This window comes from Macaca thibetana, chromosome 16, assembly GCF_024542745.1.
Source record: "Macaca thibetana thibetana isolate TM-01 chromosome 16, ASM2454274v1, whole genome shotgun sequence".
In the NCBI taxonomy this organism is placed as follows: domain Eukaryota; kingdom Metazoa; phylum Chordata; class Mammalia; order Primates; family Cercopithecidae; genus Macaca; species Macaca thibetana.
Genome location: NC_065593.1, coordinates 57,749,834 through 57,775,978, shown reverse-complemented (window position 1 = coordinate 57,775,978; position 26,145 = coordinate 57,749,834). Strand labels below are relative to the sequence as shown.

General features: G+C 58.4%; 1 protein-coding gene across 2 annotated transcripts in view; it reads left to right on the top strand.

Annotated features, from left to right (window-relative positions):
• ASPSCR1 (ASPSCR1 tether for SLC2A4, UBX domain containing) overlaps window positions 1-26,145 on the top strand; it is a 65,866-nt gene that overhangs the window by 23,380 nt on the left and 16,341 nt on the right. The window contains exons 1-7 of one of the 2 annotated variants that reach the window (XM_050764017.1): window positions 103-861; window positions 1,394-1,449; window positions 5,706-5,820; window positions 8,264-8,364; window positions 17,433-17,490; window positions 18,939-19,012; window positions 19,817-20,222. In XM_050764017.1, coding sequence (XP_050619974.1) covers window positions 787-861; window positions 1,394-1,449; window positions 5,706-5,820; window positions 8,264-8,364; window positions 17,433-17,490; window positions 18,939-19,012; window positions 19,817-20,222 — 885 coding nt within the window. In that variant the 5' untranslated portion in view covers window positions 103-786. Of the gene's footprint in view, window positions 1-102; window positions 862-1,393; window positions 1,450-5,705; window positions 5,821-8,263; window positions 8,365-17,432; window positions 17,491-18,938; window positions 19,013-19,816; window positions 20,223-26,145 lie in introns of those variants that run through there. The other variant, XM_050764016.1, reaches the window with a different exon arrangement.

The window sequence follows — 26,145 nt, the reverse complement described above, 5'->3', positions numbered from 1 at the left end:
GGTGGGCGGGTGGGGGGTGCCGCGCCGAGGCCCCGCCCACTGCGGTCGGCGTCCGGGTGTTCGGGGGCGGGGCCTCGGCGGCCAATGAGCGGCCTCCTGCGCGGCGGCCCCGCCCCCTGCTCGCGGGCACCTGCGCTTCCGCGGGGGTCCCGGGGGTCCCAAGTTGGGGGCGGGTGGCGAGCCCTCCCAGGGGTGAGGTAGGAACGGCGCCGCGTCTCACCCCCCTCGAGTACTCAGCGCCCGGCCGAGCCCAGCTCGCGAGGGCGCCGGGAAGAGGGAAGAGTGGAGCCCTAGACCCGCGTTCCCATCCCGGGGTGCCCCCGGAGCGGGAGCCCGGGTTGCGCGGTGGCAAATGTCCCGGCCGTGGGGCCTGGAAGCGATTTTTGCCGAGTCACGCACTGCGCTTTTAGTCGGGCACCTTGTGACCTCGAATCAATTACATGTGAAAGTATTGGCCGGGCGCGGTGGCTCACGCCTGTAATCCCAGCACTGTGGGAGGCCGAGGCGGGTGGATCACGAGGTCAAGAGATCGAGACCATCCTGGCTAACACGGTGAAACCCCGTCTCTACTAAAAAATTTTTTTAAAAATTAGCCGGGCGTGGTGGCGGGCGCCTGTAGTCCCAGCTACTCGGGAGGCTGAGGCAGGAGAATGGCGTGAACACGGGAGGCGGAGCTTGCAGTGAGCTGAGATCGCGCCACTGCACTCCAGCCTGGGAGACAGAGCGAGGCTGCGTCTCAAAAAAAAAAAAAAAAGTATTTACTGAGCCTCTACTGCGTGGGGGACCATGAGGACCCGAAGGTGCACACGACTCGGAGTTTGCGGGAGCAGCCCACGGCGTGGGGTCGGCGGGCCTGGGCAGGTGAAGGGTGCAGCCAGGAGGCTGTTGGTGCCAGGCATGCAGAGTGCGGAAGTGGGGCACTCCCGCAGAGACTGCGCGGGACCCCTTGGTGCCAGGGCCACGGCTTTGGCTCATGGAGAAGAGGGGCGGAGGAGGTGCAGGCAGTGGGAGCAGGTGTACAGAACCGTGCCAGAGCCAAGGGGGGGCCTGTGCTGGGCAGGTTTAAGGCAGGTTGCAGAACTACAGGGTTTGAAGGAGAGCCCAGGGTGTGTGCCAGGAAGATGCCCGTGTTGCTGTACTGCAGGGGAACCCTGAGCGGAGTTTTCCTACAAAACTGAGGGGATGGTGGGGAAGGGAGAGAGAGTGGACAGGATTTGCAGGTGAGAGCCTGCAGCTGTTGCAGGGACCGTCCATAGTGTGGTCTTGTGCTTGGCTTTGCCTGAGCAGAGCCACCTGGCTCACCAGGAAGCTGAGTGCTCTTGGCTGGCCTGGCCCACCGCGCCCGCCAGCCCTGCGCACTCAGTGGTTCACGGTCCTTTCATCTCATCCCCAGGTTCTGGAGGACACGTGCCGGCGACAGGACTTCAACCCCTGTGAATATGATCTGAAGTGAGTTTGCTGCAGCTCAGCGGCAGGGTCTGAGTATATCTGTGCCCCTGCCCCCTGAATATACTGGCTCTCACTTGGAAAAGCCCCCAGGTGGTTTTAAACAGTCATATATTGCCTCCCAGCTCTGGAGACCCAAGGTCTTGGCAGGGCCACACTCTCTCCGAATGCCCTAAGGGAGAATCCCTCTTGCCTCTTCCAGCTTCCCATTCCTTGGCTTGTGGCCGGATTGCTCTCTGTCTCCAATTTCTTGTGGCCTTTTCCTGTTTTCTCTGTGTCTTGGGAAGACCCTTGTCATTGGAAGACCCTTGTCTTTGGATTTTGGGTCCTCTTGGATAATCTAGAATGATTTATCATTACATCTCCAAAGACCAGGATACCCAGTAAGATGTTCAGAGGTCCTGGGGGTTAGGACATTGACCTGTCTTTTATTGGGGGAGCCACCATTCAACCTCCTGTAGGTTTTATGGCATTGGGTTGCATAAGTTCCCAGTGGGGTTCTGAGGGGAAAGAGCTGGCCATGGAGAAATAGGATGCCCTGAAAACTGCGGGTGGATCTCTGCAGTCTCAGCCCTGGGAATTACACGCACGGTTCTGTGTGGGGGTATTGTTCCCAAGACAGGGCTTCTGCCAGACTCTCAAGGAGTCTGAGCAGAAGGGTCAGAGCCCTCATATGAGTAAGACATGCATGTCTATCCCACACGCAAAGCTTTTTACTTTAAAAACCTGTTTTCTGTTTTTTTTTTTGAGACAGGGTTTCACTCTTGTCGCCCAGGCTGGAATGCAGTGGTGCGGTCTCAGCTCACTGCAACTTCCACCTCGTAGGTTCAAATGATTCTCCTGCCTCAGCCTCCCAAGTAGCTGGGATTAGAGGTGCTCACCACCACACCCAGCTAATTTTTGTATTTTTAGTAGAGACGGGGTTTCACCACGTTGACCAGGATGGTCTAGAACTCCTGACCTTGTGATCCGCCCGCCTCAGCATCCCAAAGTGCTGGGATTACAGACATGAGCCACCGCGCCTGGCCTTAAAGACCTGTTTTTATAGTACTGTTGTCCTAACACTGGGGGCAGAGAGCAGGAGACTGTCCTCCCGGCCTTGCCCACCCTGCCTTACGGGGCTCTCCTGGGAGGAGTTTCTTAGGGGTGATATCTGCCAAGTCATTCCAGTCTTCTACTTTGTGTTTGGACCATGTGATACTCCCAGGACCTGTGCTCTGAGTGCCAGGTGGTCTTGGGCTTCCTGCCGCTGAGCTTCCCACCATCCTTCTCCAGTCTCTCTTGTCAACTGAAGAATGAGGTTCATATGTTTGGAAAGGAGGGCTTTATTTCTCATAACCGGTTGCAGCTTGCAGGGTGGCCATTCTAACAGGCCAGGAAGTGTAGCCTCCAGCCAGAAGCTAGAAACTGACACTTCAAGAGAGGGAAGAATAAGACAGGGATTTACACCGAATGGGGTGGCTGATACAGACGTACTTAATACACTATAGTAGGATCGTGAGTATTCACGAAAGGAGAACTGTGCACACAGTTGAGCTTCCTGCCTCTTCCTGAGGGTCCTATGTTCAAAAATTGGCAGCGCCAGCATGACCTGAGGGTGGAATTTTTGGCCTCTGAAGTCAGAGGCGAAGCAGGCTGGGCGAAGTGGCTCATGCCTGTAATCCCAGCACTTTGGGAGCCTGAGGCAGAGGATTGCTTGAGCCTAGGAATTCCAGATCAGCCTGGGGAATGTAGTGAGATCCTGTCTCTACAAAAAAAGTAAATAAATAAATAAATGGCAAACCAGCGGACATGAAGACCCTGACCGTGCCACAAAAACCCTGACCGTGCCACAAAAACCCTGACCGTGCCACAAAAACCCTGACCATGCCACAAAAACCCTGACTGTGCCACGAGAACCCTGACTGTGCCACGAGAACCCTGACTGTGCCAGAACGACTCCATGGTTGGTGGTTTCTTATCAGGAAGAAATACCTGTGGGTTGTTTTGAAGAAACCGCAAGAGAGAAGGGCCTGGCGGAAGGTTGGCTGATGTCAGATACCAGCCCAAGAGTCTTTGGAAAGGCTGCTTTCTGTTTATCCCTTAGGGAAGAGAGCCTGTAGGCGTGTCTGATCTCCCACCCAGCCATGGCCAGGAACTCAGCTTTCAAGGTTTCTGGGGTCCACTGGGCCGAGAAGAGGCCGGTTCAGTTGGTTGGGGGCTTAGGGTTTCATTTTTATTTCTTTTTTATTTTATTATTATTTTTTGAGATGGAGTCTCGCTCTGTCACATAGGCTGTAGTGCAGTGGTGCTATCTCGGCCCACTGCCACCTCCGTCTCCCAGGTTCAAGCGATTCTCCTGCCCCAGCCTCCCGATAGGTGGGATTACAGGCATGTGCCACCATGCCCAGCTAATTTTTGTGTTTTTAGTAGAAACGGGGTTTCACCATGTTGGTCAGGCTGGTCTTGAACTCGTGACCTCAGGTGGTCTGCCCACCTTGGTCTCCCAAAGTGTTGGGGTTACAGACATGAGTCACTGTGCCCTGGCCATTATTTTGAAACAGAGTCTTGCTCTGTCACGTAGGCTGGAGTGCAGTGGCATGATCTCAGCTCACCGCAACCTCTGTCTCCCGGGTTCAAGTGATTCTTGTGCCTCAGCATCTTGAGTAGCTGGAATTACAGGCACGTGCCATGCCTGACTAATTTTTGTATTTTTAGTAAAGACAGGGTTTCACTATGTTGGCCAGGCTGGTCTCAAATTCCTGACCTCAAGTGATCCGCCCGCCTTGGCCTCCTAAAGTGCTGGGTTGATAGGTGTGAGCCACTGTACCTGGCCTCATTTTTCTTTCTTTCTTTTTTTTTTTTTTTCGAGATGGAGTCTCGCTCTGTCACCCAGGCTGGAGTGCAATGGCACAATCTCGGCCCACTACAACCTCTGCCTCCCGGCTTGAAGCACTTCTCCCACCTCGGCCTCCCGAGTAGCTGGGACTACAAGCGTGCACCGCCACGCCTGGCTAATTTTTGTATTTTTAGTAGAGATGGGATTTCACCACATTGGCCAGACTGCTCTCAAACTCCTGACCTCAAGTGATCCGCCCGTCTTGGCCTCCCAAATTGCTGGGATTACAGGCGTGAGCCACCATGCCTGGCCCATTGTTACTTCTGATTGCTCACCTGCCCGTGGTCTGTGTGGTGGTGTCTGGTGGGAACCAGTGAGTGCGATTTTGAGGCAGGTCCTGCAGCACCATGGCCATGTTTTCAGGTCTCCTTTTCCTCTGCTAATGGTACCGCTTGCTTACAAAGCACAGCCAGTGCAGAGGAATGCAGCCCCTGCATGAACAGTGCCCTGCTCTCCAAGGCTCCCAGCCTGCCTGCCCTCGGGTTCCCCCCATCTGCTATCATGTCTTGCCCTAGACATTTCATGTGGCAAATCCAGAGTCACTTTCTGGCCAGTGTTGAAGATTGATGGCAAAGTTTGTTCTCTCTTAATTCTTCCAGATGCCCCCAGGCTGTCTAAACTCTCTTCACTAGTTGTCTTCAACAGCAGCTTGCATTTCCAAAATGGGGCCAACCACTTTGAGTATATTCAGATTTCTTTTTTTGAGACGGAGTTTTGCTCTTGTTGCCCAGGCTGGAGTGCAGTGGCACGATCTCGGCTTACTGCAGCCTCTGCCTCCTGGGTTCAAGCGATTCTCCTGCCTCAGCCTCCGAGTAGCTGGGATTACAGGCCTGAGCCACCATGCCTGGCTTTTTTTTAGTATTTTTAGTAGAGATGGGGTTTCACCCATGTTGGCCAGGCTAGTCTCAAATTCCCGACCTCGGTGATCCACCCTCCTCAGCCTCCCAAAGTGCTGGGATTCTAGACGTGAGCCACCGCGCCTGGCCAGCCGAGTTTTCTGTGGTGGCTCCAGCTGTGATGGCCGGGGGCTGTGATACCCCTGCGTCTGCGAGTGCAGCAGCGTTCACGCCCCAGTCGTTCTCTCTCTGTTTTCCAAGAGTCTGCACTGGAGCTGTCAGCACCCCAGACTCTGAAGGAGCAACCCCCTCGGTGCGCCCCAAGGCCCACTTCTCCCTTTTCCCTGTTCCCTTCTGCTTGCAGGAGGCCCCATGTGATCAGGGACCCGCCTTGTGCTTCTGCAGTTCACGACGTCCTGCTGTTGGGGAGCTGCCATAGGACGTGGATGGCGGGACGTGGATGGCGGGACGTGGATGGCGGGACGTGGATGGCAGGGCGCGTCAGGGTCTGCAGGGCAGCGAGTGGGTTCTGGTCTGTCTTGCAGGTTTCAGAGGAGTGTGCTCGACCTTTCTCTGCAGTGGAGATTCGCCAACCTACCCAACAATGCCAAGCTGGAGATGGTGCCTGCTTCCCGGAGCCGTGAGGGGCCTGAGAACATGGTGGGCTGTGCTCTGGGGCAGACTGACTGTGGAGCACAGAATCGTTCAGCTGGCCGAGGACGGGGGGCGGTCGGGGGTGCTGGGGAAGGAGGGACATGAGTCTTAGCACCAATTCTGCCTTCCCTGGGTTGGGTCCAAGCAACTTTCTGTGTTTTGTTAACTAGCGACTGAAAATGAGCATTTCATGTTTTTTTTTTTTTTTTTGAGACGGAGTCTCGTTCTGTCACCCAGGCTGGAGGGCAGTGGTGCAACCTTGGCTCACTGCAAGCTCCGCCTCCCAGGTTCACGCTGTTCTCCTGCCTCAGCCTCCTGAGTAGCTGGGACTACAGGCACCTGCCACCATGCCCGGCTAATTTTTTTGTATTTTAGCAGAGACGGGGTTTCACCGTGTTAGCCAGGATGGTCTCGATCTCCTGACCTCGTGATCCACCCTCGCCGTTTTTTTTTCCTGAAACAGAGTCTTCCTCTGTCACCCACGCTGGAGTGCGATGATAGGATTTCGGCTTACTGCAACCTCCGCCTCCTGGGCCCAAGTGATTCTCCTGCCTCAGCCTCCCGAGTAGCTGGGATTACAGGTGTCTGTCATCGCGCCCAGCTAACTTTTATGTTTTTAGTAGAGACAGGGTTTCACCATGTTGGCCAGGCTGGTCTGGAACTGCTGACTTCGTGATCCACCTGCCTTGGCCTCCTGAAGTGCTCCCAAAGGATTGCAGGCATGAGCCCCTGTGCCCGGCCCGCATCATTCTTCGTGTGGAAGTTTTACTTGCTTTCTGGTGGGGTCAGTTGTGCCCTCCCCGGCTTGGGGTGTCAGCAGCATTCACCCACCAGCCTGACCACCTGCTCATAGAATTGCCCAGAATGTTAGAGCCCAAAGCGCTGCATGGATGCCGCAAGGGCAGCCTGTGATCAGGGCACTTTGGGAGGCCGAGGTGGGCAGATCACCTGAGGTCAGGACTTTGGGACCAGCCTGGCCAACATAATGAAACCCTGTCTCTACTAAAAATACAAAAACTAGCCGGGCGAGGTGGCGGGCGCCTGTAGTCCCAGCTACTCGGGAGGCTGAGGCAGGAGAATGGTGTGAACCCGGGAGGCGGAGCTTGCAGTGAGCCGAGATTGCACCACTGCACTCCAGCCTGGGTGAAGAGCAAGACTCCATCTCAAAAAAAAAAAAAAGTTGGGATGTTAAGATATAGTGGACCTGGTGTGGTGGCTCAGCTGTAATCCTGTAATCCCAGCACTTTAGGAGGCCGAGGCCGGGGGATCATGAGGTCAAGAAATTGAGACCATCCTGGCCAACGTGGTGAAACCCTGTTTTTACTAAAAATACAAAAAGCAGCTGGATGTGGTGGCGCACACCTGTAATCCCAGCTACTTGGGAGGCTGAGACAGGGGAATCGCTTGAACCCGGGAGGTGGAGTTGTAGTGAACTGAGATCGCTCCACTGCACTCCAGTCTGGCAACAGAGTGAGCCTCTGTCTCCAAAAAAAAAAAAAAAAAGATTTACCATCTCATGTGGTTTCTGAGCGTCAGGAATCTGGGAGCAGCTTAGCTCAGGGTGTCTCCTGAGGCTGCAGTCAGGTTCCGTGGAGCTGCAATCTTTTGAAGCCTCCACTGGGACACGAGGAGTGTCTCCAACACAGTTCCCTCCCGTGGCGCCTGCACATACCTGCACATACACCGCACACAAACATGTGCGCGTGCACACACCCCCCCACACTCGCACACACATCTGCACACACACACATGCACACACCCACATACCCGCACACAAACATGCACACACACACACACCTGCACACACCCGCACACACCACCCACCCATAGAAACATGCACACACCTGTGTACACACGCACACACCTCCACACACCACACACACATGCACACACACCTGCACACGCCCGCACACAGACATGGACATACCTGCACATGCACACCCACACACCTGCACACATACCTGCAGACACATCTGCGCACACACCTGTACACACCCACACACACGTGCTCACACACCTGCACACCCACACACCTGCACACACACAGGCACACACACCTGCACACACTCTCGCACACACATGCACACACACCTGGACACACCCTCACACACATACATCTGCACACACCCTCGCACACACATGCACACACACCTGCACACACCCTCACACACACCTGGACACACTCACACACACACACACCTGCACACACCCTCGCACACACCCGCACACACACATGCACAGACACATGCTGGTGCAGCCCTGCCAGGGAGCCTCCATGGCCCTCACTCCAGAGTACACAGGAGGGCAGCCTTCTCCGTGGGGGTCAGCCTTTCCCCGGAGGCCGGGGCAGGGGCAGTCGCCGTCTCTGCGTCTGGAGAATCAGCCTGGGGTTTAGACGGAATGGTTGCCTTTCTTCCTAAGGAAGTTTCTCACGTCTGGTACTCTCCAGGTTCGCATCGCTCTGCAGCTGGACGATGGCTCCAGGCTGCAGGACTGTTTCTGTTCAGGCCAGAGCCTCTGGGAGCTTCTCAGCCATTTTGCACAGACCAGGTGAGCCTCAGTGGGCCAGTGGGCTCTTCCCTACCCCGTTTGGTGGGAAAGCTGTTGTGGTTACTGGGTCTGGTCCAGAGCTGAACGCCCAAGCTCTGTACTGGCCTGTGGTGCCTCCGGGCACTTTGCACTCCTCGGTAGAGGAGGGGTGTGTGGGCTGCCGGTTCACGAGCAGCAGCCTCGGGGATGGGCCGGTCACGGCTCATCATTCTGAGCTTCATGGGCCCAGCGGCCCAGCCTTGCCCTCCTAGAAGAGCAGGGATGTGCTTCTGTCGTTGTGGGGGCCTGGTGAGTGCCAAGGGGAGACGTTTGGTGCTGGGGACAGGGCTCCCTGTGCTTGATTCCCCTGGATGGGCTCATAAAGTCTTTTTTTTAAGAGGCAGGGCCTCACTGTGTTGGTCACTTAGGCTGCTTTTGAACCATGGGCTCAAGCGATCCTCCCATCTCAGCCGCCCAAACTGTTGGGATTACAGGCGTGAGCTCCTGTGCTCCACCAGAAAATCTTCTTTTTTTTTTTTTTGAAACGGAGTCTCGCTCTGTCACCCAGGCTGGAGTGCAGTGGCGCGATCTTGGCTCACTGCAAGCTCCGCCTCCTGGGTTCACGCCGTTCTCCTGCCTCAGCCTCCTGAGTAGCTGGGACTACAGGCGCCCGCCACCACGACCGGCTAGTTTTTTGTATTTTTTAGTAGAGATGGGGTTTCACCGTGTTAGCCAGGGTGGTCTTGACCTCCTGACCTCGTGATCCGCCCGTCTCGGCTTCCCAAAGTGCTGGGATTACAGGCGTGAGCCACCGCGCCTGGCCAGAAAATCTTCTTAATAGTAATTGGCTGACTGGGCACAGTGGCTGACACCTGTAATCCCAGCACTCCGGGAGGTCGAGGCTGGCGGATCGCTTGAGCTCATGAGTTCGAGACCAGCCTTGGCAACATAGTGAAACCCCTCCTCTACAAAAAATAGCAATGTTAGGCCAGGTATGGTGGTGCGTGCCTGTGGTCCCAGCTACCCTGGAGGCTGAGGTGGGAGGGTCACTTGAGCCCGGGAGGTGGAGGTAGCAGTGAGCTGAGATCACACCACTGCATTCCAGCCTGAGTGACAGAATGAGACTCTGTCTCAAAAATAAAAATAAAAATAAGTAATTGGTGTGTATCAGTTTCTATCTGTCGCTTAATGGTTTAAACGTTGTTCCTGAATGTGTAAAAATGGGCACTTTGTCAATTTGGGTCTTTTCGTTGTGGCTGGAAGTCTTGGTTGACAGTAAAAGGCTCAGTCAGCAGAATGGAAGGATTCAGGGCTGGGGTTTGCTGTGAGCCTGGGAGGTTCTCACCCTCCCTGGGCCTCGGTTTCCTCACCTGTGCCCCAGCTGGTGTGTGGATGGAGTGAGTTCATGTCTTGAGGGCTGAGTGTGGGGCCTGTGGGAAGGTGGCTGTGCATTGGGCGCTGGGAAGGTGGCTGTGCATTGGGCGCTGGGAAGGTGGCTGTGCGTCGGGCGCTAGGAAGGTGGCCAGCGCCAGGCCTGCTCCGGTCTGACAGTAGCACCACACTGGGAAGGTGGCTGTGTGTCGGGTGCTCCTGGTGGCCCCAGGCCGGGCCTGCTCCTGCTGTGTGGCACAAGTGTTGCATTCATGGGTGAGGGCACTGAGGTCTGCAGGTTGGGTCTCAGTGGTCATGGGGATGGAAGCCATCCTGGCAGGTGTTGGGGTGAATGGAGACCTCTGGGGATGGCAGCGGGTTAAGGATAAGCACAGAATTTTCCCTCCAAAACGCAACTCAAACAACAGTGATGGAGCCTAAGAGCAAAGCCGAAGCCACAGGCAGGGGTGAGCGAGACCCGAGGCAGGAGGTGACAGAGCCTAAGAGAAAAGCGAAGCCTCGGGCAGGGGTGAGCGGAACTCGAGGCAGGAGTGGCGCCAGGCAGGGAGGCGGGTGACCCCAGGCACTGTGTGGGTGCTGGGTGAGGACTGGGGAGCCCGGCGCCCTGGCTCTGTGCTGCTTCCTGAGAGAATAGTGGCAGAGGGCGAGAAGAAAACCAAACAGCACGGGGAACAGAAGTCAGGAAAGATGAACGTCCTGAAGGAAATGTCCCCGACTGGGCAGTGCCCCCGGGCATGAGCAGAATCTAGTGCTCCCACGGGCATGGGTGCTTGGTGAGGGCCGTCCTCCCTGGCTGTGCTGTCAGTCCTCAGATGGGGATGGAGGTGAGGAAGTGGCCCGGAGTAGCCCGGCGCTGCCACTGGGGAGGAGCCCGAGGGTGTCTGGAGAGGTGGGGCGGCCATTGCGGTAGCATAAGCCTCTTCAACAGACTCTAAACCTTGTGTGAAACTTAGTTTAAGAAGCAACAGGTGTGGCCGGGCGTGGTGGTTCTGGAGGTGGCTTTGGTGGTGGCTATGGGGGTGGGTTTGGGCGCTTTGGAGGAGGTTGCAGCGAGCTGAGATCGCACCACTGCACTCCACCCTGGGCAATAAGAGCAAAACTCCGTCTCCAAAAAAAAAAAAAAAAAAAAAACAGTAAAAAGAAACAACAGGTCCGGGTGCGGTGGCTCACCCCTGTAATCCCAGCACTTTGGGAGGCTGAGGTGGGCGGATCATGAGGTCAGGAGTTCGAGACCAGCCTGGCCAATATGGTGAAACCCCGTCTCTACTAAAAATACAAAAATTAGCCGGGCGTGGTGGTGGGCGCCTGTAGTCCCAGCTACTCAGAAGGCTGAGGCAGAAGAATTGCTTGAACCCAGGAGGCGGAGATTTCAGTGAGCCAAGATTGCGCCGCTGCACTCCAGCCTGGGCAACGGAGCGAGAGTCCGTCTCAAAAAAAAAAAAAGAAAAAAAACCAAACCTGGAGCAAGTGGGGCAACTCTTTCGAGAAACCGAGACAGCAGATGGTGGGGCCATTGGTAGTGAAGCCCGGAGTCCTCAGCCTGGGGCCCTGGTCTGTGTGGCGGTGTGGGTCTGTCTCCGGGTGTGTCTGCACGTACATCTCATTTGGTGAACACTCATGCCTGGGGTGCAGAGTGATTTGTGGCTGACTCTTATTGCTGGTGAATATGCTGTGGACGTCTTCCTGGAGGGTCCCGCACCTGTCACTCCTCACAGCCATGCTGTTCCATCATGTGGGTGTCATGTGGGTGTTGCGGGGTGTCTGGCTGTGTCTCAGGGCATCCCGGGCAGGGCTGGAGCAGAGCCTGCAGCTGGAGGCCTTTGCACCTGGTCACCCACCCCAGCTCCTCCCGTGGGCTAAATTCCAGAGGTGGAATTTAAGACAGGGTTTTCTTACATTTTATCTCTGGGACGGGCATGGCGGCTCTCACGTGGAATCCCAGCACTTTGGGAGGCTGAGGCAGGCAGATCACCTGAGGTCAGGAGTTTGAGACCAGCCTGGCCAACATGGTGAAACCCTGTCTCTACTAAAAGTACAAAAATTAGCCGGGTGTGGTGGCAGGTGCCTGTAATCCCAGCTACTCGGGAAGTTAAGGCAGGAGAATCACTTGAACCCAGGAGGTGGAGGTTGCAGTGAGCCGACATCACACCACTGCATTCCAGCCTGGGTGACAGACTGAGACTCCGTCTCAAAAATAAATAAATAATAAATAAATACATTTCTAAAAGCTCAGACCCAAGCTTCGTCCCAGAAGCTGGAGTTTGCTAACCATGGAGCAGGATGTGGACGAGGTTTCGTGGTGGGTGGCGTTGGCGTTGCCAGCCCCACAGTGAGGGTGGAGTGCCTCGTGGGCTCTGTGCTGGAAGCTGGTCCCCAGCAGGTCTGCATGAGGGAGGAAGGCTCTCTCGTGCCTAGTGTTCCTGCACTGGCCCAGGAGGCTTGGGGAGGCCTTGGGAACTCCAGGTGTTCGCAGAGTGGGACAGGTGGGAAGCTGTTGTTTCTCCCTTCGTGTTTCGGAGGAGGTCTGAGTCCAGGGGCAGTGTAAGCGCTGTGCTTGGAAGGGGAGTTCCATGGCTGGGGACTGCAGGCCTGTAGCCTGCCCAGGAGTTGCCCTGGGACAAAGCCTGCTTTGTGTATTTGGGGACCCCTGGGTGATTTCCTTGGATGGAGACCGCCACATGTTTGAAAGGTCGCAGCTCCACTGCAAGGGTGTCACCATAGCACGCAGCCCTGGCCTGACCAGCGACTCGAGCAGCAGGGGCCTTGGGGATGCCAGTGAGCCACATGTGTCAGCCATGGAGGTGACTCACGTTTTCTTTTCTTTCACCCAGGCTGGAGTGCAGTGGTGCCATCTTGGCTCACTGCAATCTCCGCCTCCCGGGTTCAAGCAATTCTCCTGCCTCAGCCACCCGAGTAGCTGGGATTACTGGTGCGCGCCATCATGCTGGGCTAGTCTTTGTATTTTTTTAGAGACGGAGTTTCACCATGTTGGCCAGGCTTGTCTGGAACTCCAGACCTCAGGTGATCTACCCCACCCCGGCCTCCCAAAGTGCTGGGATTACAGGCGTGAGCCACCGCACCTGGCCAGTGACCCACTTTTTCTTGTTACCGCATTAAAGAAGAAATAAAAATAGGTGTCATTAGCTTTAGTAATATGTATAACTAACTCAGTATACCCAAAATACGACTTCCTGGACACGTAGTCAGTAGAAAAGCAAGCCGTCTCATGCTTTTGTTGTGCAAAGTCCTTGAGACCTGAGTGTACTGTGCACTTGGAGCATCTCGGTCTGGGCCGGGTCCTCGTGGACTGGCCGCTCCTCCGCTTTGCCTCTCAGGCTCTGCTGCAGGGAGGCAGGAGACGGAGGCTGCACACTGCTGGCTTCAAGCTTTCCCATTTTCCCTGTAATCTGAAGGTTCTGCCCAGCAGAGGGGTGTGAATAGCCACACTGAGCTCTGGGGGACACTGTTTCCACCTGCCCGGTGGGCCTGTGTCTGAGTTTGGGATCTTCATGATGGGGAGTGTGCCTTCCGTGATAGGAGACGCATGAGATGGAAACGAGGGTTTCATTGCCTACGGGCCCTCCTGGAGGCACCCGGAGAAGGAAAGGGAGCACCTTTCTGGCCAGCGTCTTTGCTGGGGTACAGGTTGTTAATGCTAAAGGATTTCCTATGAGGAGTTTCTCTCCGTGGGTTTAGATAAGCCAGCAGGCACGAGCCCCGGGAGGTCATACTGCGACTCGGGGGGTGCTGTGGCATGTCTGGGCAGCCCACGGGGACAGGCGAGCGAGTCCCGTAGCTTGAACCCCAAGTCCTGTAGGGACCTGGTTGCCATGGAGCAGTGGTGAAAGGCAGGGGTGTGGACGGACCATGCTGAGCTGCTGAGCAGGAAGAGAAGCGGGGACTGTTGGGGGTGACCGAGGGTGAGCCGAGGGAGCTCACACAGCAGCTGAGCCGCTTTCCATCTGAAGACCGTGAGGGAGCAGCGTGGGCTTTCTGTAAATGTCAGATTCATGAGCTCGGCCGTGGAGGGGATTTGCCCTCTCTCAGAGGTGCCCCCGGGCTGTGCTGGCATGGGCACCCCAGGTGGGAGTGGCTCCCCAGTGTGCCCGGCCCCCGGCTGGATCTCTTCCCAGGTGCCCAGCCCTCTGCTCCCAGCCTTGACTCAGTGCTTGGGGTCTGGCTGAGTGCGTCTCAGCCCGTTCCTCCTCCTGTGGGTAAAGCTGTGGCTCTAGGAAAGCCGGGCGATTTCTGCAGCCCTCTGGGTGTGCTGGGCTGTAGGGAGGGGCTGCTGGTGAGAACAGGGCTCTGCCAGGTGGAGCACCGGCTGTGGCCACACTCAGGGTGGGTCTGTGCATGCTGCCAGGCCAGCTCAGAGCTCTGGGGCCCATCCCTGTCCATCCCGGTCCGTCCCTGTTCATCCCTGTTCATCCCTGTTCATCCTTGTCCATCCCTGTCCGGACCTGGCTGGGTTGGGACGGCCGGAGGCTGCCTTCCCCTGAGGCTCTCCCAGGCTCTGTCCAGCCCACTTCTCGGCTGGGCTGTCGTGTGGTGGGTGGTGCCCTCTGCGGGCCTCCCCAAGCGGAGTGGCTCCTGGCCTGCAGCCACAGCTCTGCGGGCTTCTGTTCCCGGCAGGGCGCGTGCTGCTGCCTAGGCTCTCGTCAGCACCTGTGTTTGCACCCAGCTTTGTCAGACCCAGACAGGACATGAACACGGAGGGCTCCAGACTCACTGCCTTGTCCCCAGCACACAGCCGCGCCTTGCCGGAGCGGGGCCCCACCGGGGCGGGGTTTGTGGTGCATAAAGAATATGCCGGCGAAGCCAGCAGCAGGGGCGTGTCTGCCCTCCTGGCCGTCCCGCTGGCTTCTGGCCCTGGCCAAGCGGGGAGCTCTGCTGGCTGCAGAGTGCGTGAGAGTGTGCCAGTACCCCGCTGCGAGCAGGCACCCGCGGACGCGCCCAACAGCACCCTGTCTTGCGTTTCTGGCTTCGGAGCGTGGTGTCTGGTGGCTTGGCCTGGCCTAGGATCCCCGGGAGGCCCTGGGTCTTGCCCCTGCAGGCATTGGGCCTTGCAGAGGTCTGCGTAGGGGGCAGGCGGGGGTGGCTTTGCCAGGCACAGGGGGCTCTGTCTCCTCGGGCGCTGGAATTTCCCCCCGGGCCATGTCGTCCTGCGCGCTGGGCCGGCGCAGAAGGTCTGGAACCGATTGCCGGCCGCCCCTCCCCTCGGCTGGCCGCCACACAACGTGTTCACAAGCCGCTCCCTCAGATCCCGCACGAGGGAATCTGATCCCTCTGGAGGAGCCGCACATCAAAGCCCGGCTGGCGTTTGATGTCACGCTGCTGTGCTCTGTCCCTGTTTGTGATTTGAGGTCCCCAAGCTGGCGGTCGGTGCCGGGGAAGGACTGTGAGTTGGGACTCCGGCCACCACACGGCCCAGTGCCTCCCAGCCATAGATAAGTGGCCTCGTGGCCGTCTCCGGCCCCTGGCCATCCCTATCCTGCTAGGGAGCCGGGACCCTCGGCCCTCACCGTTCCCCTTCCTGGCCCTGGGGGCTGTGCTTCCTTGAGGCCTCGCTCCGCCTCTGTCCAGGCTCTGCTCCGTGCATTTTGGGGCCTTGTGTTTTCCTGAGCCCTGGGTCTCGGGGCCTCTGGGCTGAGTCTCCAGCCATTTGGAGGGAAGGCAAATCCGAGGCCCTTTGTTGGCTTTTCTGTGGGATGGGAGCTCAGCGAGCGTGTCCCAGCCTGTGTGCAGAGGACATCGCCATGTGCGCGGTGCGCAGCGCTCCACCGGCCAGAGGCCCTCGGGGAAGGGCTTCATTGTAGGCAGTGGGTCCAGGGAGAGCATGGGGCTAAGTTCACAGCCCTGCGGGGCCTCTGCAGCCGGACCAGGCTGTCAGAGTTGGGGCTGGGGTGGGGAAGGGATGCCCCTCCCCTAGGAGTGAGGACATGAAAAATAGAGGCCACGAAACAAAAGAAAACACGTCAAACCCACACACATGGCCGAGTCCCCAGGTGGTGGGGCTGGGCCTGTCCTGGGTGTGGCGCCTCTGGCTTTTCTGCCTGGTCTGTTCCCATTTCACGGAGGCGAGTCCTGACCTTTTTTTTTTTTTTGAGACGGAGTCTCGCTCTGTCACCCAGGCTGGAGTGCAGCGGCGCCATCTCGGCTCACTGCAAGCTCCGCCTCCCGGGTTCACGCCATTCTCCTGCCTCAGCCTCCCGAGTAGCTGGGACTACAGGTGCCACCACCACGCATGGCTAATTGTTTGTATTTTTAGTAGAGACGGGGTTTCACCATGTTAGCCAGGATGGTCTCGATCTCCTGACCTCGTGATCCGCCCTTCTCAGCCCCGCAAAGTGCTGGGATTACAGGCGGGAGCCACCGTGCCCGGCTGAGTCCTGCCCTTTCGAGTAGGTCAGCAGATCCCAGGGTCGGGAGCACGGCGAGTGCACGGTGGGCCCACGATGGGCCCCTGCGGCCCTATAAGCATGCAGGTGGGTTCAAGCGGAGGCTGACAGCTCCTGTCCCAGGAGCCCGCTCTGTGCATGTACGTGCATGGGTGTCTCGACCTGGACACTGCAGACACCCTGTCCTCTGACCCTTCCATCCCAGGGTGTTGCTGTAAGCAGTTTCCAGCCCAGCTCTCACCTTATCTTTATGCCCTGTGTTCTGGTCACCACCTGACCTGAAGACAGGTGTCTTCCTGTCCCACCTGAGCCCCTGCAAGCCACACTGGCCATAGGGTCCGGCAGGGCACCTGCCTGACCTGAGGCCAACCCTGGCCTCCCCTTTGCCTAGGCTCTGGCCACCTGCCGCCTCCTCTCGGATTCCCCTCCCTGGAGAGGGACTGATCGGGGCGTCTCCAAGGAAGGCCTGAGACGGGCTTTTGTTTTTCTCAGTGGGGAGGAATTCACGGTGGGGAGTTGGAAACACAGGCCAGCCCCCGTTATGCAGCAGGTGCCGCCAGCAGTTCACGTGCTCTGGGGCTGTACGTGGCGGGATACGCCTATATCTCCCAGGCTGCTGTGCACATCAGGCCTGTGTGGGAGCATGCTGCATATGCACGCCCACTTATGCACGGGTCCAGCTGTGTCTCCTGCGGGGCAAGGCTCAGAAAGACACTGGTGGCAGAGTCCGACATGGACTTACAAGTACGGCCTCCCCGGCCACGGGCAAGTGGGCGTGAGCGGAGTGCAGCACCCCTCCCCCCATGCTTTGGTGACATCAGGCGTCGGCACTGAGGGAGGACAGCAGGGAGTGGAGACAGGGGTACCTCCTCTTAGTGGGCGGCTTTAGATGAAAGCCCAGACCTTGGGACCCTCACGCTCAGGCTTCTGAGTGAAGGTGGCCATGAGCCGCATTCCGGAGCCAGCGCTGCTTGTCCCTCCCGTGTGGTCCCTGGGCCGTATCGGCGGCTTCATGTCCTGCCATCAGCCCCAAGACTGGAGGTGGGGGTAGCCCCCAGGCCACGCACCGCAGGCCATGCTCCTTGGGAGTGCCTCCAGCTGTCAGGTGTCTCCTCCCGGTACTTGTGGGGCACAGTGGGGGCCTGGGCTGAGGGCTGTGGCCTGGGCCTGGGACGCTGTTCTGGGTAGGGGGTGGGTGAGGGCCCCACACCTTTGCTTTCTGAGTCTCCTGCCCCGGGCCTCCGTGGCACTGGCTGAGGTGCCCTGGGGTAGCTGACGGTTTCTTTCCTCTCCTCCCAGGGAGTGCCTGCAGCACCCCAGCGGGGCCACCCCAGTCTGCGTGTACACGAGGGACGAGGTAGGCGGCCCACTCTTGCCCACCCAGTCCTCACTCACTCTCAGCCCACTTCCCAGCTGGAAAATCCGCTCTCCCACAGCCTCTTGAAAGCACGACGTGTTTCATGGAAAAAGAGGGAGTGGCCGGCCCTCGGAGCCCGGGCTGCCCCGAAACCTCCCTCGGCGCCCTGTTTGTTTTTTCAGCTTCTCTCAAAGCCCAAGAGTTACAAAAGTGGTTTCATTTAATAAATATTTGCTTAGCTCGGTGTTTTGATCATTTTCAAAACCGAGTGTGGCGTGGCGCAAGCAAAGCCCGCCGTGGCGGGACCCTCCTAGCGCTCGTCCCTGGCCTCACAGGGGCCTTTTGTTTCCACCCTGGCTGAGTGCCCTTTGCTGCGGTGGGGGGCACTGTCCCGGGAGAGCCCTGGGGGGCCCTGGTGTGGACGGGACACTCCCCCCATTTATCCCTAGTTGGAAGCTCCCCGGCCAGGGCTGTGAGGGGGGCTCAGGTCTATGTCCTCCCTCGAGGGGACAGCCACGGGGCTCAGGACCCAGGCCCAGCACCGGCCTGAGGCTGGGATCCCCGGGGACCCTTACACCCTTTGGCTTTTGTGCTGGGCCCTTGACTCTGCCCTTGCTGGAGGCAGCTTCTCCACCCCTTCCTCACAGGTCAGAGCTAGCATGTGGGACGTGGCCAGCCAGGCCCGAGCCCTGCCCACCCCAAGCCGAGCCCCAGGAATGCCCTGAGAGCAGGAGAGTCGGAGGAGGGTGGGGCAGTGTCCCGAGGCAGCCGGGCCGCTGTGACCCATGGGGGAGGCGGCCGTGGGGTGGGTCTCGCCCTGGCCAGACACCAGAGCCTGTGAAGCCGTGTGTTGTGATTTTGGGGCCCACTCAGAGGCTTTTGAAGAGTGGATGCTGCTGGCCTGACCTCCACCCACCAGAGGGGGGAGGGCTCCCGGCAGGGACTGGGCCTAGGGAGGGCTGGCAAGCATCATGGAGCCGGGGTGACCCTGGCCCAGAGGCCCGGCCGGCTCAGTCACAGATGTGCATGTCTTGCCCAGGCCTCCTCCCTGCCCCCGTGGGTGACAGCACGTTCCTGCCTCTCCCGCTCCGGGCAGGGCGTCCTGGTTCCAGGGCCTCCTCCTTGCAGCCCAGCTCTGCCAGTCCAGGCCTCAGTGAGCTTGGGTCCCAGCTGCGGAGACCAGGCTGGGGGAGACTCGCTCAGGCATGGGCAGCAGGTCCTGCCCCGGCTGCAGACCAGACTGAAGCTGGGCCTTGCGGAGGGTGTGGACCGGCAGGGGCCAGATGTGGGAGTGGGTAGGACGGAGGCCGGAGAGGGCATGTGGCCTGTGGTCCTGGTGATGCCAGTGCCCAGAGGTGATGTGGTGCCTGGAGCCAGAGCCCGGAGGGTTTCCCTGGGCTCTGGGGTCCCAGCGCGAGGCCCACCTGTCCTGGCTGCTTCTCCCACAGGTGATGGGTGAAGCCGCCCTGCGGGGCACGACGCTGCAGTCGCTGGGCCTGACCGGGGGCAGCGCCACCATCAGGTAAGGGCAGTGCTGCTGGGGCCGAGGGGTCTATTTAGCTACAAAAAGTGGTCTCGGCCCGGCGCGGTGGCTCACGCCTATAATCCCAGCGCTTTAGGAGGCCGAGACGGGCGGATCACGAGGTCAGCAGATCGAGACCATCCTGGCTAACATGGTGAAATCCCGTCTCTACTAAAAAAATACAAAAAATTAGCCAGGCGAGGTGGTGGCGCCTGTAGTCCCGGCTACTCTGGAGGCTGAGGCAGGAGAATGGCGTGAACCCGGGAGGCGGAGCTTGCAGTGAGCCGAGATCCGGCCACTGCACTCCAGCCTGGGCGACAGAGCGAGACTCCGTCTCAAAAAAAAAAAAAAAAAGTGGTCTCAAAGGAAAGGAGAAAGGACACGTGGCAAGTGGGGAGAAGGTGTACCCAGGCCCTCGTCGTGGAGGGTGCCTGGCGGCCTCTGCCTGCCTGTGGGCATGGGGGCCGGGCTGCGCTGGCCTCATCTCCATGTCCCCCAGAGGGGAGGTGGATCTTGGGAGGGTGCATGGGGTGGGAGGGGGCGGGAGAGGGTGAGCTGGGGGCAGGAGCGGGTGAGGCGGGGGCAGGAGGGGGTGAGGCAGGGGTGGGAGGGGGTGAGGCGGGGGCGGGAGCGGGTGAGCCGGGGCGGGAGGGGGTGAGCCGGGGGTGGGAGGGGGTGAGCCGGGGGTGGGAGGGGGTGAGCCGGGGCGGGAGGGGGTGAGCCGGGGGTGGGAGGGGGTGAGCCGGGGCAGGCGGCAGGCAGGGCTGCCACAAGGTGCTTCCCTTGTCCTCTGGCCCCACTCAGGTTTGTCATGAAGTGCTGCGACCCTGTGGACAAGACCCCAGGAAGCCTGGGCTCGTCGGTGTCGTCGGTGTCGGCTGGCCAGGCGGCCGCCAGCACTTCACTTCCCTTGGAATCTGGGGAGCTCAGCCGCGGCGACCTGAGCCGTTGGGAGGACGCGGACACCTCAGGGCCCTGCTGCGAGGACACTCAGGAGAAGCAGAGCACGAGGGCGCCCGCACCTGCCCCCTTTGTTCCTTTCTCAGGCGGGGGACAGAGACTGGGGGGCCCTCCTGGGCCCACAAGGCCTCTGACATCATCTTCAGTCACGTTGCCGAAGTCCCTCTCCAGCCCCGGAGGCCCCTCCAAGCCAAAGAAGTCCAAGTCGGGCCAGGATCCCCAGCAGGAGCAGGAGCGGGAGCCGGAGCCGGTAAAAGGGGCCCTGGGCCTTGGGGCTTGGGGGTGTCCTTTCTCCTGACATGGTAGCCCTGCGTGGCTTTAGCTGGTCAGCCTGGTGGCATGGCAGTGATGCGGGGCAGAGGAACCCGAAAGTGGGGCTCTGGCCAGGAGGGTTCTGGCTTTGCCCAGGAAGGGATTCAGGGGTAGGCAGGTGGTAGAGAAAGTAGTTTTACTGAGACAGTGGCTGTGTCTGGTCCCGCATGAGGCCGTGTCTGCTCCAGGACGAGGCTGTGTCTGCTCCTGGATGAGGCCGTGTCCGCTCCGGGATGAGGCCGTGTCCGCTCCGGGATGAGGCCGTGTTGGCTCCATGACGAGGCGGGAGCCATGTCAGCTCCGTGTTGGCTCCGTGACAGGGCACAGAGTGGGCTGCCCTGGGGTGGTGCGTGGAGGGCAGCAGCTCAGGGCATGGCCGCGGTCACATTTACATCCACTCTTAACTACGTGCACGTTCAGGGGTGGGGTATTCAGAAATCTCCAGAAAAGGGGCGGTAACCTCCGGGCCACGGCCGGGGAAAGGGTGAGTTGTGGGGCCGTTGGTGGACGCATCAGCCAGTCTTCAGCCTGGCTTGGAGTCCTCCGACCTGAGCAGGGTCTGGGCTTGTTCTTAGCTCTCAGGGAGGTGATTTTTTTTTTTTTTTTTTTTTTTTTTTTTGAGACAGAGTCTAACTCTTATCACCAGGTGGGAGTGCAGTGGCACGATCTTGGCTCACAGCAACCCAACTTCCACCTCCCAGGTTCAAGTGATTCTCCTACCTCAGCCTCCTGAGTAGCTGGGACTACAGGTGCGCACCACCATGCCCAGCTAAATTTTTTGTGTTGTTAGTACAGACAGGGTTTCACCATGTTGGCCAGGATGGTCTCAATCTCTTGACCTCACGATCCGCCCACGTTGGCCTCCCAAACTGCTGAGATTACAGGCGTGAGCCACCGCCTCCAGCCCTTTTTTCTGGTTTTAAACCCCCATTACTGAGGCACCCACTTTTTTTTTTTTTGAGATGGAGTTTCGCTCTTGTTGCCCAGGCTGGAGTGTAGTGGCGCACTTTCAGCTCACTGCAACCTCCACCTCCCGGGTCCAAGCGATTCTCCTTCCTCAGCCTCCCGAGTAGCTGGGACTACAGGCGTGTGCCACTATGCTCAGCTAATTTTTGTATTTTTACTAGAGACATGGTTTCACCATGTTGACCAGGCTGGTCTCAAACTCCTGACCTTAGGTGATCCACCCACCTCAGCCTCCCAAAGTGTTGGGATTACAGGTATGAGCCACCACGCCTTGCCTTTTTTTCGTTTTTTCGAAACAGAGTCTCGCTCTGTCACCCAGGCTGGAGTGCAGTGGTGCGATCTCGGCTCACTGCAACCTCCACCTCCTGGGTTCAAGCGATTCTCTTGCCTCAGCCTCCCGAGTAGCTGGGATTACAGGCACCTGTCACCATGCATGGCTAATTTTTGTATTTTTAGTAGTGATGGGGTTTCACCATGTCGGCCAGTCTGGTCTCGAACTCCTGACCTCAGGTGACCTGCCCGCCTCGGCCCCCCACAGTGCTGTGATCGCAGGCGTGAGCCACCGTGCCCAGCTGGCCCCACGTTTGGATCACGCTGATCGTGTGGAGCCTTGTGTGCCTGGGGGTTCTGCCCGTCACCAGTGTCCGCCTCCTCCTTCCCTGTGCTGCCCACTGGCTGTCAGCCTCCAGGGGTTGTGTCTGGTGTTTTGGGTCAAGCTGGGCTTGCAGGGCCCCTCCCTGGCCCACTGCAGCCACGTCAGAGCTCAGAGGGGGAGCACGTGGCATGGGTCACCCATCCATCCACTCCTGCCTGGAAGCTGATGTGGAATTTTCCCTCTGGAGCCCCGAGCCGTCCAGTTGCCTTCCCAGTGTCCCCATGGGCTTCCTTGGAGGTGCGGCTTGGTGGGCGTCCTCGCCGGGAGACTCGTGTGGGTTCTGCCTTCCTGGGACTCCACTGGGCGATGGCTCCTTCAGAAATACCGCGAAACCCGTCCACCCCGTGGGAGTGAAGGCATCACTGCGGATTCCCCAGGAAGTCCCTTGGGCTCTTGGAACATCCCAGGCTCCTCTCCTCCTTGGGCTCGTTCCCGGAGGTGCTGGGTCTTCCTCCCAAAGCCCAGCCCCCGATTGCCTGCTGCTGCTCAGGACAGGGTAGGGCCTGTCCCTGTGGCCACGCATTGCTGCTGGTTAGCACTCAGGCTGGCAGCATGGATGCTAAGCATGTCTTCTGCTCCCTTGGTGTGTGGGGAAGGTTAGGGACCCCACCTGCGCTCCCCCCACACGTCCACAAAGCCACCAGGTGATCCCCAAACCTCAGAGTGTCCTGAGAAGGGCCCAGAGCCAACCCTGATGCCCTCGAGGCCCCACGCAGGCTGGGAGAGTGGCCGCCCCGCACTTACAGAGCTGGATGCGAGGTCCGAGAACAGTTTGCGGGAGGACAGGCGTGGGAGTGCTGGAACCGGAGGGAGGAGGAGCCACCAGTGACAGACACGGCCACACACGTGGGTGTTCTTTTTCCAAAACGCCTACGAGGGGGCCGGTTCAAGAGGGTGCCATTCAGTGGCACAAATTTCTTTAAATTTTTTGAGACGGGGGTCTTGCTCTGTGGCCCAGGCTGGAGTACAGTGGTGTGATCTTGGTTCACTGTAGCCTTGACCTCCTGGTCTCAAGCCATCCTCTCCCCTCAGCCTCCCAAGTAGCTGGGACCACAGCTGTACACCACCATGCCGGGCTAATTTATTTATTTTTTTATTATTATTTTTTTGAGACAGAATCTCGCTCTGTCACCCAGGCTGGAGTGGGTGGGATCTCAGTTCACTGCAACCTCCGCCTCCTGGGTTCAAGTGATCCCCCCACCTCAGCCTCCCAAGCAGCTGGGACCACAGGTGTGAGCCACCACACCCGGCTAATATATATATGTATGTATTTATTTATGAGATGAGGAGTCTTGCTCTGTCGCCCAGGCTGCAGTGCAGTGGTGTGATCTCAGCTCACTGCAATCTCTGCCTCCTGGGTTCCAGTGATTCTCCTGCCTCAGCCTCCCAGGTAGCTGGGATTACAGGCACTCACCATCATGCCGGCTAATTTTTGTATTTTTAAAAGAGATGGGGTTTCACCATGTTGGCCGGGCTAGTCTCAAACTCCTGGCCTCAGGTGATCCACCCGCCTCGGCCTCCCAAAGCGCTGGGATTATGGGCATGAGCCATCGCGCTCAGCCTAATTTATTTTTATTTTTCATAAAGACAAGGTCTCCCTCTGTTGCCCAGGCTGGTCTCAAATTCCTGGGCTCAAGCAATCCTCTTATCTCAGCCACCCAAAATTCTGGGATTACAATTGTGAGCCACCTCACCGGCCTGAAAGTTAGTTTTTATAATATTATGGATAGTATCATGCTTCCTGTTACATTTTTGACTGACTGACTCCTTGTTAGTTCTAGTGGTGTCTTGGTTTCTGTTGGGGTCTCTGCAGACCTCTTTCCCTTTGTCCTCTCATTGTTTTTCTTCCTTTGTTGCAGCGACTGGGCCTCTGGTGCTTTTGGATAGTGGCGATCTTAGTGGACATCCTTCCTTGTCTTGATTGTAACAGGAATTACTAGTAGTTTCTCTGCCAAGAATGATGTGTGCTATAAAAAGTCTTTATCAAGCTGAGAAAGTCACTATTCCTAGCTTTCTGACATTTAAAACAATCTTAAATGGGTGTTGAACCGTTCCAGTGTTTTCAGCATCGAAGGAGATGACCGTGTGCTTCATTTTATTGGCTTGTGCCTGTGTGTTAGTAAATGAGACAGACTTTTTTCCTTGCTCTGTCTTCATCCAGTTTGGGAATCAGATTTCACCTGGCTCACAAGGGAACTGGGCAGTGGCCCCTCTTTTCTGGTTCTGGAAATTCTCCGAAGGTTATGGTCACTGCTCACTGCAGACTCCACCCACCACTGGGGCACTGGGCCCTCGGCGGGGAGTGTGTGCAGGCAGGCGGCCAGGTGCTGACCTCCGAGCATGCCTGTGTGGGGTTGTGGCCTGACCCTCTGTCTCATGCCTCCCCCACACCGTGGGGACCTCGTGTCTGTGGGGTCCCTGGCCCTGTGGCTGACTTTTCCTTTGCCCCTGTCCTGACCCTGCAGCAGAGCCCTGCACCTGGGCTGCTGGAACCTGACTTCCTTAGCTTCCTCACCTGCAGAACTAGGGTGTTCGTGGCATTTATGGATTTTGTGCCAAAAGAGGCAGACTGGGGGACTGTCATGCAGCTCTCAGTGAGGGATGGGAGGAGGCTGTTTTGCAGCCCTTGTGTCCCCTGAGGGCCAGGCTGCCAGCCATAGCGCACAGGCTGGCTCAGAGCTTCCTGAGCTCCTGCTGACCTAGTGGGCCTGGAAGGCCCCCATGCCTCCATCTCCTGTGGACATTTAAAATATTTGTGTCTGGGCCGGGCGCAGTGGCTCACAGCACTTTGGGAGACCGAGGTGGGCAGATCACCTGAGGTCAGGAGTTTGAGACCAGCCTGGACAACATGGCAAAACCCTGTCTCTACTAAAAATACAAAAATTAGCTGGGCGTGGTGGCAGGCGTGTGTAATCCCAGCTACGTGGGAGGCTGAGGCAGGAGAATCACTTGAACCCGGGAGGCAGAGGTTGCAGTGAGCTGAGATCACACTACTGCATTCCAGCCTGGGTGACAGAGTGAAACTCTGTCTCAAAAAAAAAAAACAAGTGGCCAGGAGGGCTCTGTGCACATAGCCCTGGCCTGGGCTGTGCCCTGGGCACTCGTGCTCCGTGTCCCGGACCTCAGGTGAGGTCAGGAGTTTCCTTCGTCCTCCTCTGGCCACTTCTGAGTGAAGCAGCCTCACGCCTCCCACTTGCCTCCTGGCCACACACCTGGGAGGGCAGAGGCCGGGCGTCTGCACCATGTTGGATGTAGGGCTTCCGGCTTCAGGGTCCAGTCCCTCTGCTTTCTGTCCCCCTGGCTGTCCTGGGACTGTCCCTGTTGAGTGGACAGGGGAGTGGGGAGTGACGGCGTTGGGTCCGTTCTGGGACTATGATGGTGTTGGCACACCGTCCTCCCTCTGGGAACTCTGCCGAACTCTGCACTGTGACACCTGAGTCCCCATGAAGCGCTTGTGCCCCTCGACCCAGAGTCAGGCTGGAGACAGACTCGTGTGCTCTGGGTGAGCAGGGGTGACCCCCTCTAGGCCTGCTCTTGTGGGGACCCCTCGGTGTGAGGGACACTGGCTGTCACGTTCCCACATTCTAGAGGTGTGGGCCTCAGCCCCTTCTTCCCTCCGTGCCCAGGGCGGGTCTTGTCTGCGGAGTGTGGGGTGTGGAGAACGGGGCTCGCAGCCCAGAGCAGTGCCCGCCCGTGCTCGCCTGTCGGGAGGTGCTGTTGGGGTGGGGTCCCGGCTGGCAGGCGAGGTCCAGGGGAGGGAGCGTGTGCCCGGCCTGCGCAGCGTGCTGAGGGCCTTTGATCTGGGACTGAGGCAGCTGATTGACAGAGGGCGTCCTGCCTGCCCCGCGCCTCCCGTCGCTGCCAGCCGCACACGCAGAGGGCCCGCGGCCACATGCCGCTGCTGGGTCCTTTCAGTGCCGGGGGGGAGGGGAGAAAGGAACAAAACAGAACTTTTTTGGGGAACTTCAAAGGTACACTTTAGTAAGCAGAAAGAGTTTCCAAGTTTCCCATTAATGTTCTGCCTGTGTGTGGTTTTTGGATTTAAATAAAGAGTCAGAAGAAAGAGACAGGATAAAATACAGGCAGGTCCTCGGCCGAGGCCCGGGGTGGTTCACAGACCCGGGCGGTTCCTGCCTTTGATGTCAGGCATTAATTATTAGAAGGTAGTTTTACTGGCGATCAGAACCGGGCGCTGGGAGAGGCTGGGGCTGCCCGGCGCCCCCTGGCCCTGTCTTTGAAG